This window comes from Lycium barbarum, chromosome 6 (genome assembly GCF_019175385.1).
Source record: "Lycium barbarum isolate Lr01 chromosome 6, ASM1917538v2, whole genome shotgun sequence".
Classification (NCBI taxonomy): Eukaryota; Viridiplantae; Streptophyta; class Magnoliopsida; order Solanales; family Solanaceae; genus Lycium; species Lycium barbarum.
In genome coordinates, this window is record NC_083342.1 from 136,981,699 (window position 1) to 136,994,532 (window position 12,834).

The 12,834-nt window shown below is 35.4% G+C and overlaps 1 protein-coding gene across 3 annotated transcripts; it reads left to right on the plus strand.

Moving 5' to 3' along the window:
• The first annotated feature begins 2,366 nt into the window (after positions 1-2,366).
• On the plus strand, positions 2,367-11,162 carry LOC132599392 (uncharacterized). Of its 3 annotated transcripts, none has more exons than XM_060312737.1 (5): positions 2,368-2,557; positions 3,748-3,852; positions 8,613-9,321; positions 9,415-9,501; positions 10,762-11,162. In XM_060312737.1, the coding sequence occupies exons 3-5, from the start codon at positions 8,613-8,615 to the stop codon at positions 10,836-10,838; spliced, it is 873 nt and encodes a 290-aa protein (XP_060168720.1). In that variant the 5' UTR covers positions 2,368-2,557; positions 3,748-3,852; the 3' UTR covers positions 10,839-11,162. The 3 variants fall into 3 exon arrangements, with proteins under 3 accessions (XP_060168721.1, XP_060168720.1, XP_060168722.1); XM_060312739.1 differs by having other exon boundaries at positions 2,370-2,557; positions 9,418-9,501; XM_060312738.1 differs by lacking the exon at positions 3,748-3,852 and having other exon boundaries at positions 2,367-2,557.
• The last annotated feature ends 1,672 nt before the right edge of the window (positions 11,163-12,834 follow it).

A 12,834-nucleotide genomic window follows, 5' to 3' on the forward strand; every position in this document is an offset into this window, starting at 1 on the left:
TGCCTTCTTTGTTCATCACTACAAACAGTCAATAATTTCTGAACAAGATAGTTACCAAATGTATCCTTCATTAACTCAACTCAAGGATATGATGAATAATTCCATTAAATATTATCTGAACATCTTCAGATGTCCCTTCATCAAATATCCTCTGTAAATACCTACACCCCATCTGATCTTCTGCTGCCAAATACACAATTTCTCTACATTTCCTTCCCTTGCTGGTTTCTTTTCTTGCAACCTTTCTATTTTAGCCTCATTTCTTGTTTTTTTCTGGTGACCCTTTAATAAACCTCTCTGTTCAGAATCATATTTTAAACATTCCCCTTGAAGAATAAAGTTGTGGTCTTCATAACTGTAAGTGTCTTGGATTCTTGAATTTGGCAAAGCAGAAAAAGGGTTATTTACTAATTTAGCCCCTTGCTTAGAAATGTTACATTCACATTCAGAATTTAATCCCATCAACTGAGAACCATGTAAGGAGCTAAAGAAACTCCTAGCAACAACACATCATACTGAAGACCCTCATTGTTACTACAAGGACTATTCATGTTACACAAATATTCATAATTAATTTGTTCCTTCTGATAAAACAGGCCTCTAGACAGAGAACTAGGATTTTTTTTAGTACAAAAACCCCCCATTGAATCACGAAAATTATCTCCTGACCCTTGAAAATCACAAAAACCGTGATGAGAATTTCCTGTTCCATTGAAAAACTGATCATTAAATCCAACCTTATCATCAATATTCATACCATAAAATCTCTGAGACAGAGCACCTGTATCAACAACTTTATCAAAATTTTGGTCATTAAACTAACCAGAACCAAAATGTCCTTTAGTAGTAGGATCAACTAGTCCTTCATTTAAAGATGAAATTTGAGGTGAGTTTTGGAATTTTATCATTTGGGTGTGTTCTTATTTTTTTCTTTTTTTCTCCGTAGAAGAAAATGAAGCTAGAGCTTGATGACGATGATAGGTGAGTCGGGCAGGGCGGGTCAACAACAAAAAGTGGGTAATTTTTTTGAAATTGAGTAATTTGAGAGAATTTGGGGATTTTCATCCAAATAGGGGCATAAATGTGAAGTTTGAAGACGCTAGGAGTATTTTTATTAACTTTAACTATCGAAGGGTATATTTAACTAATAAAACAAAGTAGAGGGGTATATTTGACCCTTTTCCCTTATTTATTTTACTTCTATCTTAAGAAATTTTCTAATACGTCCCTCATTTATTGGTGAGTTTATGTTTTGCTAATACGATTAAACCTTCAATTTATTGAATTATTATGCCCTTTTAATCCATTTGTTTGAGATATTCACAAATTTATTATTAACTATTTCACCTCTTAACTAGTCTTTCTGTTATGTCAAGTTTGTTGATTCTAAAAATTTAAAACTTCCATATTTTTAAATTTAAAATGTTTTATTTTAACAATTTGATATTATCAACTTCCACATATTTAAATTTTGATACATTATACTTGATGGAGTATGAACAAGTACATAAAAATTACAGTTTTTATTCATAAACACTATGAAGATCTTAAACATCTTAATTATTCTGATTTCAATTATTAAGTCTATTTGATTTTTAGGTCTTCATCTTGAAATTTATATTGTAAACATTAAGTTTGTGTTATATATATATATTACATTCACTTAATTGAACCCAAACGGTTTGAATTATTAAGATGTGTATCATTAAGATATTTATTTAAAGATTTCTACAAGGATAATGGCTTACCAAATCAATTCATTTATAACTAATGCCATCTTCAACCATTATGAACTCATGTCGCTGCCGTCCATCACTATCAACAACCACCATCCTCAACCATAACTATCATGCTGCCAATTACTACAATTAGTCATCACCATTTACAATAATCACCACCGACCACCAATACTACAATAACCACCAATCATCATCACTATCGTCCACCACAACTATCAGCCTCTATCATTGATCACAATTGCCAGCCGCCATCACCACTGTCTGCTAATCACAACACTACCATTACCCAACACCATCCACAATCAAAATACACAGCCATAACCGTCACCAACCATCATAAGAAGAAATATTTTATTAATATAATATTACGTTAATTTAGTATTTTGTTGAATTTTAAATTTATTAATTATTTATTCATACGTTTAGATGTCTATTCAAATTTAGATATTTAAATCTTAATATCCAGATGTGTATTCAGATCCAAACGTCTTAAATCTTAATAAAAATTAATGAGGCCTTAAAATTTTATTCAAAATGATGTGAAATTATATACATGTAATTAATAATTTAAAATCATGGTTAAGATGGAGTATTAAAATATACACAGTCCATTAGGGGAATACTTTAATTAATGGGGTGGAAACGGGGGATGGGCCAGAAGAGAATTGCGTGGTAACGGGTCAGAACAAGGGAGAACCAATAAACTCTGCTACCAGACAGGCGCGATCAACAATCTCAGGGCTCTCGCTTTCAATCAAATCAAATCCAATCCTCATACACCCATTTGTGATTGGTTACCTTCCCTGCAACATATTCAGGTATTGCTTTTACTCACGCTATTCTATTTGGCTCATCCTTGTAGTTTTTATTGATTCATGCTGCAAAGCTTGGATTTTAGATATTCAACTCTGTATCCGCTGCTATAGGGATTGCACTATTCCTGCTAGTGACAATCTTCCCTTATTCTAAAACCAAGCTTGCTTCTTGATATTGCAATTCAAACATGATTCCAACACTACATGAATAGGCATCCATTCCTGATCCATCTTCATTCTAAACTTTTTAAGCTTATTCAGTAAAAGAATACAATGATTGAGAGATAACTACTTTATTAGCTTAATAAATCTCAAACTATTATTTACAAACTGTATCGAATGACTTGGTTATTTCATTGCCCAAGTTTGCCAGATGAATCCTACTGTTGTATCATTTGATGCAATCGCAAGTTCCAATTACCTTAGCTGAAATGATATGCACAAGTTCTCTTTTTATGCTCACTATAGGATAACAAGTGGAGTACAATAAAACTCCGAACTAAAAAGGAGCAAAATAGACAAGGAATTTAGTACATAATTGGAATGTTAAGTTTCTTTATCCATTTTGTGGACAAGTATTCTCTGTTTCATGGTTTTTTCCGGTTATAAGGTCTTCATTTTTTGATGACATGGGAACCCGCAACCGCTACCCTTCGGGTGCGCACAGGGTAAACCCAGCTCCTCTGCAATAGCTATGTTTTTGGGATAAATTTATCAAAATGATGTTTTAGGGGATAGAATCTAATTTACTTCAATGTAAAAATTAACTGACCAAATGCAAAGTTGTTTACTTGGGTTAGTTGTCTTTATCATGGATTATAGCATAATTTCTAGATCCAGTGGATAAATGTAACTATACTTTTATGTCCATCAGCGCAACTCAGCAATTGGCAGTATATTCTCTATTAAGACCAGGCAAGGCCTTTTCCCCCACCCAAAAAAAGGAAAAAAAGACTAGGCAAGAGCTTGCACATTGAGAAGTGCATTTACAACATTTTAGAAGTAGTATTTGCAATGTACTTTTCTAAACCATGCGGATTAAGTGGACAGATTCGAACCAATTTAGCAGAACTTATTTTACTTATCTCAGTCTTACCAAAAGGTTTTGCTTGGTCCTCTTCCCTTTTGCTTTGTGGTTGTTGAGAACCGCTGAACTGGGAATATGTCTCATGTGAGTTGCTGCTTCTTTTCAGAGCTGCAGATCATTTTCATTATGTATTGGAATGGAACCACTTTGAATGGAACATATTCTTCTTCTCATGTTATGCTCCATCATCTTGATGCTGTGAGCCTATGAGGTGAGAGTAATATTCTTGACACTGTCAAGGAGGTGATACAGTTGGTCCATTTTATTCATATTTCTTTATATAGACGTTTGTTTAGACCTATGTATAGTTGACATGCAAATTTAGGCATATATTGTTGTTGTTCTACAGTCTATCACTCACAAGTTTTTTGTCATCTACTCAATTGCTGTATGTAAATCATGTTTTCTTTTTCCCTCCACCACTCCTTGCATGAGCATTTAAAATAAAATCCTTGCTGTGAAATTGTGGATGGGTTCCTACTCTGTTGCTACGCTAATCGCAAATAGGGTCTAGGTCACTGTTACCTATGAAACCTCAACACCCCGACTATCTTCCATTGATCTCTCCTAAAAGTCTATTCAACAAATGCGGGGAAACTTGGTCTCTCTTCAACACTGCAGCTCTGCTTCTTATGTTCTACTTTAAATTTTTCGGTTTTTCCTTGTAATATATTCTGAAGAAACTGATTTCATTTATTAAGTCACAACCTTTTAGAAGCAACAATTGAAGAAAACCTTTTAAAACACATACACACTCGTTGAGTGTGGCGGTATTGCTATCTACACCTAACTTGTTCTAATTTCGTAGTTGGGATTTGATGTTGCAAATCTATAGGAAGTAGTTACCTTCTCTGAGCTGATAGATATTTTCCATTTAAGGAGCTTATTCATTAGTATAAGCTTGTTACGTGAATTATATTCAGTGCATAAGAAGAAGTGGTCTTGAATTTATTATGGTTAAGACTGAAGACTTGAGTTCTGATGGTTGGGCATTATTCTTTTCCGGTGAATGGCGCATGAATGATAGCAGGGTGGGGCTTCTTTGTTAAAACCAGTGCTTTTAAAAGCGAAAAGCACAAATAAGCAATAGGTGCATGGGGCTTGAAGAAGTGGATCACACAATTTTCAGAAAATTACAAAATACCAGAAATGTATGAATTTAGTAGCATAATAATCAAGCTGTAATTGAAATAACTAGTTTCACCATCCAATATACAGTAATGCTGGTATTAGTCAAAATCTTCAAATTGAGATTCAAAGAACCAACAGCTTTGTGTTTGGATCACTTTGTGCGTTATTGTTAAGCGCATACCTCTGTGAAGCGAATGTCTTCACCCATGGAGCAATAAACCCTCATGTCAGTTGGTTCATCCTTTTAAGTGAAGAAGGGATGGCTTTTAATAATACTGTTTAAAACTAGTTATAGTTTTTTGAGAAGAGAAAAAACTAGTTATATGTAGTAATGCTTTTTGTGGTGTTCTTATAGTTATTGCTCATTTTCAAATTGCTGATGAATTTAGATAATTGGAAGAGCATATTGGTTTGGAGTGGTTGCTGTTATATTACTTTTTTGATCAGGTAATAATTTTATTAACAGTTGGGGAAAAAGACCCCGTATACAAGCCGTATACCAAAAAGAGAGAACCTACATCAAACCATGATTCTCAAAAAAGGAGACCCAATTTTCTATACAAAGTTACAAACAGGGGTCTCATGGGAACACCAAAAGAAAACTAGAAACAAGAGACTATTTTGCAGCTTTACAATATCTAGTCCCAACCCTTCGAATGCTCTCCTATTTCGCTCTTTCCAAATAACCCACATCAGTGCTAGCGGGGCAACCTTCCAAGCCCTAGGACTCCTCTTCCCCTTTCTATAAACCCAACTATACAAAGCCTTCTCCACCGTTCTCGGCATCACCCATCGCATCCCAAACCAATCAAGAACCACCCTCCATAGTCGCTTAGCCACCTGACAGTGCAACAAGAGATGATCCACATCTTCGCCCGTACTCTTACACATGAAACACCAACTTACATGGTTGATCTTCTTCTTTCTCAGGTTTTCTGCTATCAATATCACACCCTTTGCTGCCAACCATGCAAAGAAACACACCTTTCTCGGAACCCTGGGAACCCAAATAGCACGATGAGGGAAAATACATTCATCTCTCCTTAATAACCTTTCATAAAACGATTTAACAGTGAATAAACCAACTCTACTCTCTCGCCAACTACAAATATCCGATCTATCGGTAAGAATATTCTGTCCATACAGTAACTCAATCAAACTATAAAATTCCTGCAGCTCCCAGTCCTGAAAATTCCTCCTGGTGTTCTACATGATGAATGTGTTGGAAGAACAAATATTTTGATGATTGTTGCAAAGATGATTTTTGTTACCATCTCTGAAGTATGAATGATCTGTATATCTCTCCATTTTGTCCTTCATAACAAATACAAATGCTTATGTTGATGGGTATAGCCCATTCCATCATAGAAAACTGAAAAGGGTTCTCTGATTTGAGGAACTTATCCCAAATAAAAAAAATTAAGAGAAGAAGAACTCTTTGATAAGCTTGGTGTACCTTTTTGTATGCTCCAAGGTCGATGATTCTGATGATGCTGATCACATCATAGTTTGTGAGATTTCTAAGAATCGGAGAGTATCAGTTAGGAACTTTGGGGCGAAGATAATGGTGGACAACTGGACATTCAAGAGTATTATTTTGAAGATGGAGCAAATACCGAGCAAAAAAAGGCATCTAATTGGGTATGCATTAGTGGAATGTTCTTATAGATCATGCAGATGAAATTGATAAGGACAGTCGAGAACAGTTTAATGTTGGAACTGTAGCAATTGCTGAGTTGGTGGATAATGTTGTTATGGGTTTAGACAAGTTGAATTGGAACAAGGAGATGGTTTCCTTGGGACTCTTCTAAATTAGGGACAAAGCAACCTCTGCTAAGTTGGTAACTAAATACAACAACAAAAACATACCCAGTATAATGCCACAAGTGAGGTAAGTTGGTAACTAAATGACTTTAGGATATGCACTTTATGAATGGGATTCCAACAACATTCTTGTTGCTTATCCTTAAAAAAGAAAGAGAGAGTAGAAGAAGAATGATTTTCGCTTTGAGGAATACTTCTTTGCTGCTACATCTCGAAACTTTGTCTAGTTTGAGCCATTCTAGCTTGGCTATGAAGAAAGATTTAGAACACTGTTCGCACTAAAATGTTCCACAATAGTTATTTGGTTAAATTAGTTGCTTTAATCATGAGCTGGTTTTTGGTTGTTTGCTAGACAAATGAGACCTTAACTATCTTTTACGATGCATTTTTAGTTTAAGATGTCACACTATCAGACATTTGACTCTCAAGTTTAGGCTGTTAGGAGTATGCATTTACATATAAACTATCTGATAGAGAATCAAGGATCTATGTGGCATCCTTTCGCAGCATTAACTGCTGCTTAGGGCCGCATTGGTAGTTATATATTCCCTTAGTTTCATTTGTTATGCCGGTACTTTACTTGGCACAGAGTTTACTGTTTATGTAAGAAAGGACTTTTGACACATAAGCTTAGGTTAGCATCCTCCCCATTTTATCTTTTCCTTAAATGCCCTCAACAGCAAATTAAAACATAAAAATTAGAGGGGCATTTTTGTCTTTAACCCTTTTAGCTCAAAGAAACTAGGAACTGACCTTCAAAAATCGAACCCAGTTCAGATCTCTTCAATCCTTCGTTCCTTTCTTTTCTTTCCATCCTCTGTACTTTACTCTCAAATTAACATTCACCTATTGATTTCGGAATCGTAAAACTCGCAATATAGAAATTGGGAAGCTATACTTAGCAAGCTTCTTATTTTCTGAATCTAAAAATTAACACAGGTTTAAAAAAAAAAATTGCCCACAATGCCTTCATTTCAATAAAAGATCCAACTACCCAATTAGGTACTGTTATGTTAGAAGTAGGACAAGCAAGCTTCCAGTTTAGTATATTTTTGGACAACTAAAATAATCCAACAACCTACAGAAAGCATTATGAATAAAAGAATACAGAATCTTCAGTACCCACTTCTCACTGAACATCCTTAAAACTTCTCATTTTCTTATTGTCAACAACCTCTCCATTTTCAAGAACCAGAACTTATACAACTCAATGTTGTTGTCTTCTCCTTTCTTATCATCGTTTGCATCGTCGTACCTTCTCCACCATCATTTTGCTGAAATTTCAAGAACCAAAGAGTAAAGTTTAGTAGCTTTCCCGGTACTTACCCTTGTAGAGATGACCCTGAAAATCCACCATAATACTTTGAGGGAGAATATTGAGGAGGAGGAGGCCTTGAAGATTTGGGTTTCGATGGAGGGAAATGTCAAAGTGTAAAGGAGGGAAAGAAATTTGAGAATTTGGATTTCTTACTTTATCAAAAAAGAAATTTGAGAATTTGGGTGGAAGACAAAAATGACCCTCAATTTAATGTGTTTGCATTACGTTGGTAGGGACAATTTGGAGAATTAAAAAATGAGTAGGATACTAGCTTACTACCTTCATGTAGTAGGTTATCTCTCTCTCTCTCTCTCTCTCTCTATCTATCTATCTATGTATATATATAAATATATATATAATGTACCAAAAATACCCGCAGAATCTTCTGGTTTGCAATATGCCGTATCAATCCTATTAAAATATGTTGGGAAGGAAAAGTGAGAAAACTCAATATTAAGATTTTCATGTATAGAAAGGTGCTCTCTTTTGGTAACGGACTAAAGAGAAAAGAGTTGCATATAAAATGGAATGGAGAGTGTGACTGTCATACTTGTGAATTTCTCTTTCCAATTTAACTATGTTTGAACCTTCTCCTTTTAAAATCTAACTATTAACTTTTATACTTAAGTAAGATAAGGTTTCATAATTACTAGAAAAAGCAAGATCTATGTAATCGTCTAACATACACATTCTCTTAGATGGGTCAACAAACAGTAGATTCAAAATCAAGCGATCATGGGCAGGCTAATGCTAAATCTGGACCCAAGCATGATAAACAGCTGTTGGTGCCAGTAGCCATAATGGGACCTGCAATTCAGGATTCACGGAGCGAGAGTGTGGTTGCTGCCTCCAAATCTATTGAAAGCCCACTATTTCCTGAAACGAATAATATGGACAATAAAGTTTCTAATATAACTGGCTCCAAAAGACCTACCCCAGAATGCCTAGTGAACCCTCTCAGCCGATGCTCGACAAACAATTCTGGTAGTGGGCATCTTGTCTATGTTCGTAGAAGACCCGAAGGAGAGTTAAGCAAAACTGCTGCTAGTAACAACCAAAGTGGTGTTACTGATTATCCACAACTGAAGAAGCTTAGTCAACATGATGAGAAAACTCAGACTGAAGTCCAGATGAAGGAAGCTAGACACTATATTCCAGAAGTTTCACCAATCTCAGGAACTTCTTCAAGGTGCTCCTTATCCATGAAACCTTCAGTACCTCCCTCGACGGGAGAGTCCAACAACAATTTAGCTTCAGTTAACGTTAGCAACCATCAAGTCACTTCTACCAGACTATTGTTGGATAATCAAAAGAAGGTTAATTTTAAGCTTTGGGAAGAGCGGTATTTCCAATTGCAGAACTTGTTGCACAAACTGGAGCAATCAAAGCAAGAGGATTATGTCCAGAGTATGTATTCCAGTTTTTGGAGGCTTGTTCACTGACTTGTTCGTTGTAGTAATTCGTCTTGTTACTAATTTTCTCAAATACAATCTCATTTAGCAGTGCTTCGATCGCTCTCCTCTGTTGACCTAAGCAAACATGCTGTTGAACTGGAGAAGAGGTCCATGCGGCTCGCATTGGAAGAAGGTACTTTGTGATTTTGATTTTATTGTTGCTTTGTGTTTGTCTAGAGATGTGTATAGTTTCTGATACAACAGAAATTTGAATGAAAAAGTAAGTAAACCTACAGACCCTATTGTACTTTCAGATTTGCCTTGATGCATCCTTTTTCATGTTTTCATAACCTACAGACTCTATTGTACTCTCAGATTTGCCTTGATGCATCCTTTTTCATGTTTTCATGAGTTGGGTTTTTGTTTTTTTTTGGTTGATCATGTAAGATGCATGTTGCTTCATCCTTCAAGAATTGATTTCTTAAATTTAGTATTTTACTTGGCAAGAAACTACAGGTGGTTCTAAGTCTTTTCTCTATATTTGCCTTGGTTCTAATGAAAGGGTTGACCCAGAAGATAGTTATGAATTAAATTACAAGTTAGTTTGGATTTTCTGTATTGAGTTTTTAAGCCATTAACACAGAATGGCGTCTGACTAAGTTTTGGTACACTTGAATTCTCAAAAGAGGATGGTTTAACATTTTGTTATTTCCTCTTGGCTTAAGTTTGGAGTGGTTATAAAATGCTGTGGCATTGGCTGCTCTCTGATAGAAAGGATGTTTGAAACCAATAAGATCATGGTTCTTCCTTGTGGCATCGGAAATAGCATTGCTGCCACATCTGATACTGAACCTGTTCTTAATGATTGAAAATGATTGGGCTTTTGACTCTGCCTATTTCCTCTCTTCCCATGAGATGGTGAATAGACTTGTGTCGTGTTCTCAGTTCTCTATTTTATTGAAATTTTCATATTTTATAGATTTTTAGCACAATTAGTTCCAAGTGTCTCCTTTTCTTGTGCTGGTATTGTTCAGTGTTGTCAAAGGCGGTCTTAAGCCCTGAAGCGAGGCTCAAATCACGTTGAGCGCTTCGCCTTGCTTTTTTTGCGCTTCAGTGTCATCATCAAGGCTCTAAGACATACTTTTCCTTGCTAATGAGTCTCTCTTGAAGAGGTGATACTAGATAATTGATATTTCACTTTATTGTAATGTTTTTACAGTTTCTTTGTCCGGATATTTGTTATTCATGCTTATTATTATTTGTCTTGGACTAAACATACATATAGCTGTATTTTTGCACCATTGCGCCTTTTTTCATTAAAGCCCGTGCTTTATTTGCGCTTTGCGCTTAAAGCCCCAGCTGACCTTAGAGCTTTTTTGCGCTTTTCGCTTTTGATAACACTGGTATTGTTTCTAAATTTCACTTTTTTTGGGTTTCTCCCGAAATTTCTCAGCTAAGGAGGTGCAACGAGTAAGAGGCTTGGATGTGTTGGGGAAATATCCAAAGAACCCCAGAGCTTCAATAGCTTGACGTCCTGAACAGCCTCAGCAAGAAGGAAATGTAATTGTATTCTAAAACAAAATTTGTACATGTTGTAGCCTGATAGTCACAAGTGTTGTAGTTAGTCTCTGTCTGGTCCTAGCTAATTAATGTGCTGTAGCTATCGTTTGTTAACACTAACTTATAGCACATTTTATTGAGCAAATGGTAATGGCATTGCTCAGTTCCATCAACAACAATTGAGACTGAATTCTTGCCCTCGTTATCATTTAATCCTCTTTTATGTCTTACATATACTTGGTCTGCGAATTCACCACAAAGTAACAAAGGAGCCCCAACGGGTTGATTGATTTACTTATTGTATCAGTATTGATGGAATATCCAGATATGCACTTGTTACCATTATATCCCTGTCCCAGTAGGTGGTGTTATATTGGCCTGAATATGGTGCGAGCTATTATAATTCATATTTAATTTTTTGGAGCAATGTGATTTACAGTTTACTTGTTAGCAGCATAGAGAGTTCTGGTGCTAAAATATGTATAGTGAGTGAGTGACATGATCAAAATTCAAAGATACATCACTACACCCCCGTGGCCCAGGGGTTCGTCTGTCTGGCCATTTTGACAATGTTTGGAAGGGGTTTCTTCGGTGACAAGTTAAGTCATCGTAGAATAAAATGCAGGAATAGGAATAAGATAATACAGGAAGTGGAATTAGACAAATGAGTGACAATAGTCAACTGGTTGGTTGATTGAGCTAGAAGAATGGGATATTCGAACTATGAGTGTTATTCGACATTTCTTTTTAGTTGGATGAATTTTCTCCCTCAACTTTTGGTTTGACTTTAAATTCTTTGTATAAAATATTAAGTGATTTGAACCTTGCAGGGTCGGTTTATTGTGGAAACATACTTCTTCAAAATTCTTGCTTGTCCCACATTACATGGGGTGAGATTTTTGGCTACTTAAAAAATGAAAAGAATCTCCGTGTAAATTAAGTTTTAGCACATATTTCCCACTAAAATTGGACTAATTGATTGTTTATTTTCTAACTCACCACTTGATTTCCCAATAAAATCACAAGCAAAATACGCACACACAAACAGTATTATTCTTTTTCTCCTTACTAGGAGTATCTTCTTATTCTGGTAAACATTTTCTTTTCCTCGTCAAAATCGTAGAGACTATTACCGTACTAGATGGTCATCCTAAATTAGTATTGCCTATATGTGAAAAAAATATTGACATGGACCGTATTACACTTAAGTGTAGGTGTACTCGAATATCGTAATAGATGCATTTAGGCAAAGGTAACTATGCGTCTGCAAATAGTATGTTGTATTCTTATTCTGATTGCCACTTGTGTTTTATTGGTGAGAATAAAAGAATATGACAAGATGCAATTTTGAAATTGTTGCGTTAGGTTAGGTATATACTCCTATATGGTGAGTGAGATGCAATGGATCTTTCACATCTAGCACCTTATCTCCAACTTCTAACGTAACTAAGCAAAATAATACGTATATGTCATCTTCTCATCCAATTCACCCATCATCACTTCTAAATGGTATGTGTTATCCACATACACATACCTAGCTAATTAATTGTATTTATTGTGTTATTATTTTAATTTCGTTGACTTCGTCGGGTGCATAATGGAAATTAAAGAAAGAAGAATCTTGTTTGAATCTTCTTTGATCCAATAACGAGCCGAAACGTGTTGGCTTGGGATCTTCTACCTTATCTCTTACAGCGTGAAGCCAGGGAATAGGATTACTACTATCATTTCTCTCTATCCAATATATGCATTAATTATCTTATTTCTGCTCCAATATAATAGATGTTTCTTGCCTTGATTGCGCATGTTTCAAATTTGAATATACCATTAAGTTTTTCTTAATTTTATTTGAGTCTACCATTTCTTGTATTTTGTATATCAGGTAGTAGTAATACGTCAGGAACACATCCACTACAACAAGTTTCTGTTATTACCCTAAAATGAGAAAGAAATTAGAGAACTCATC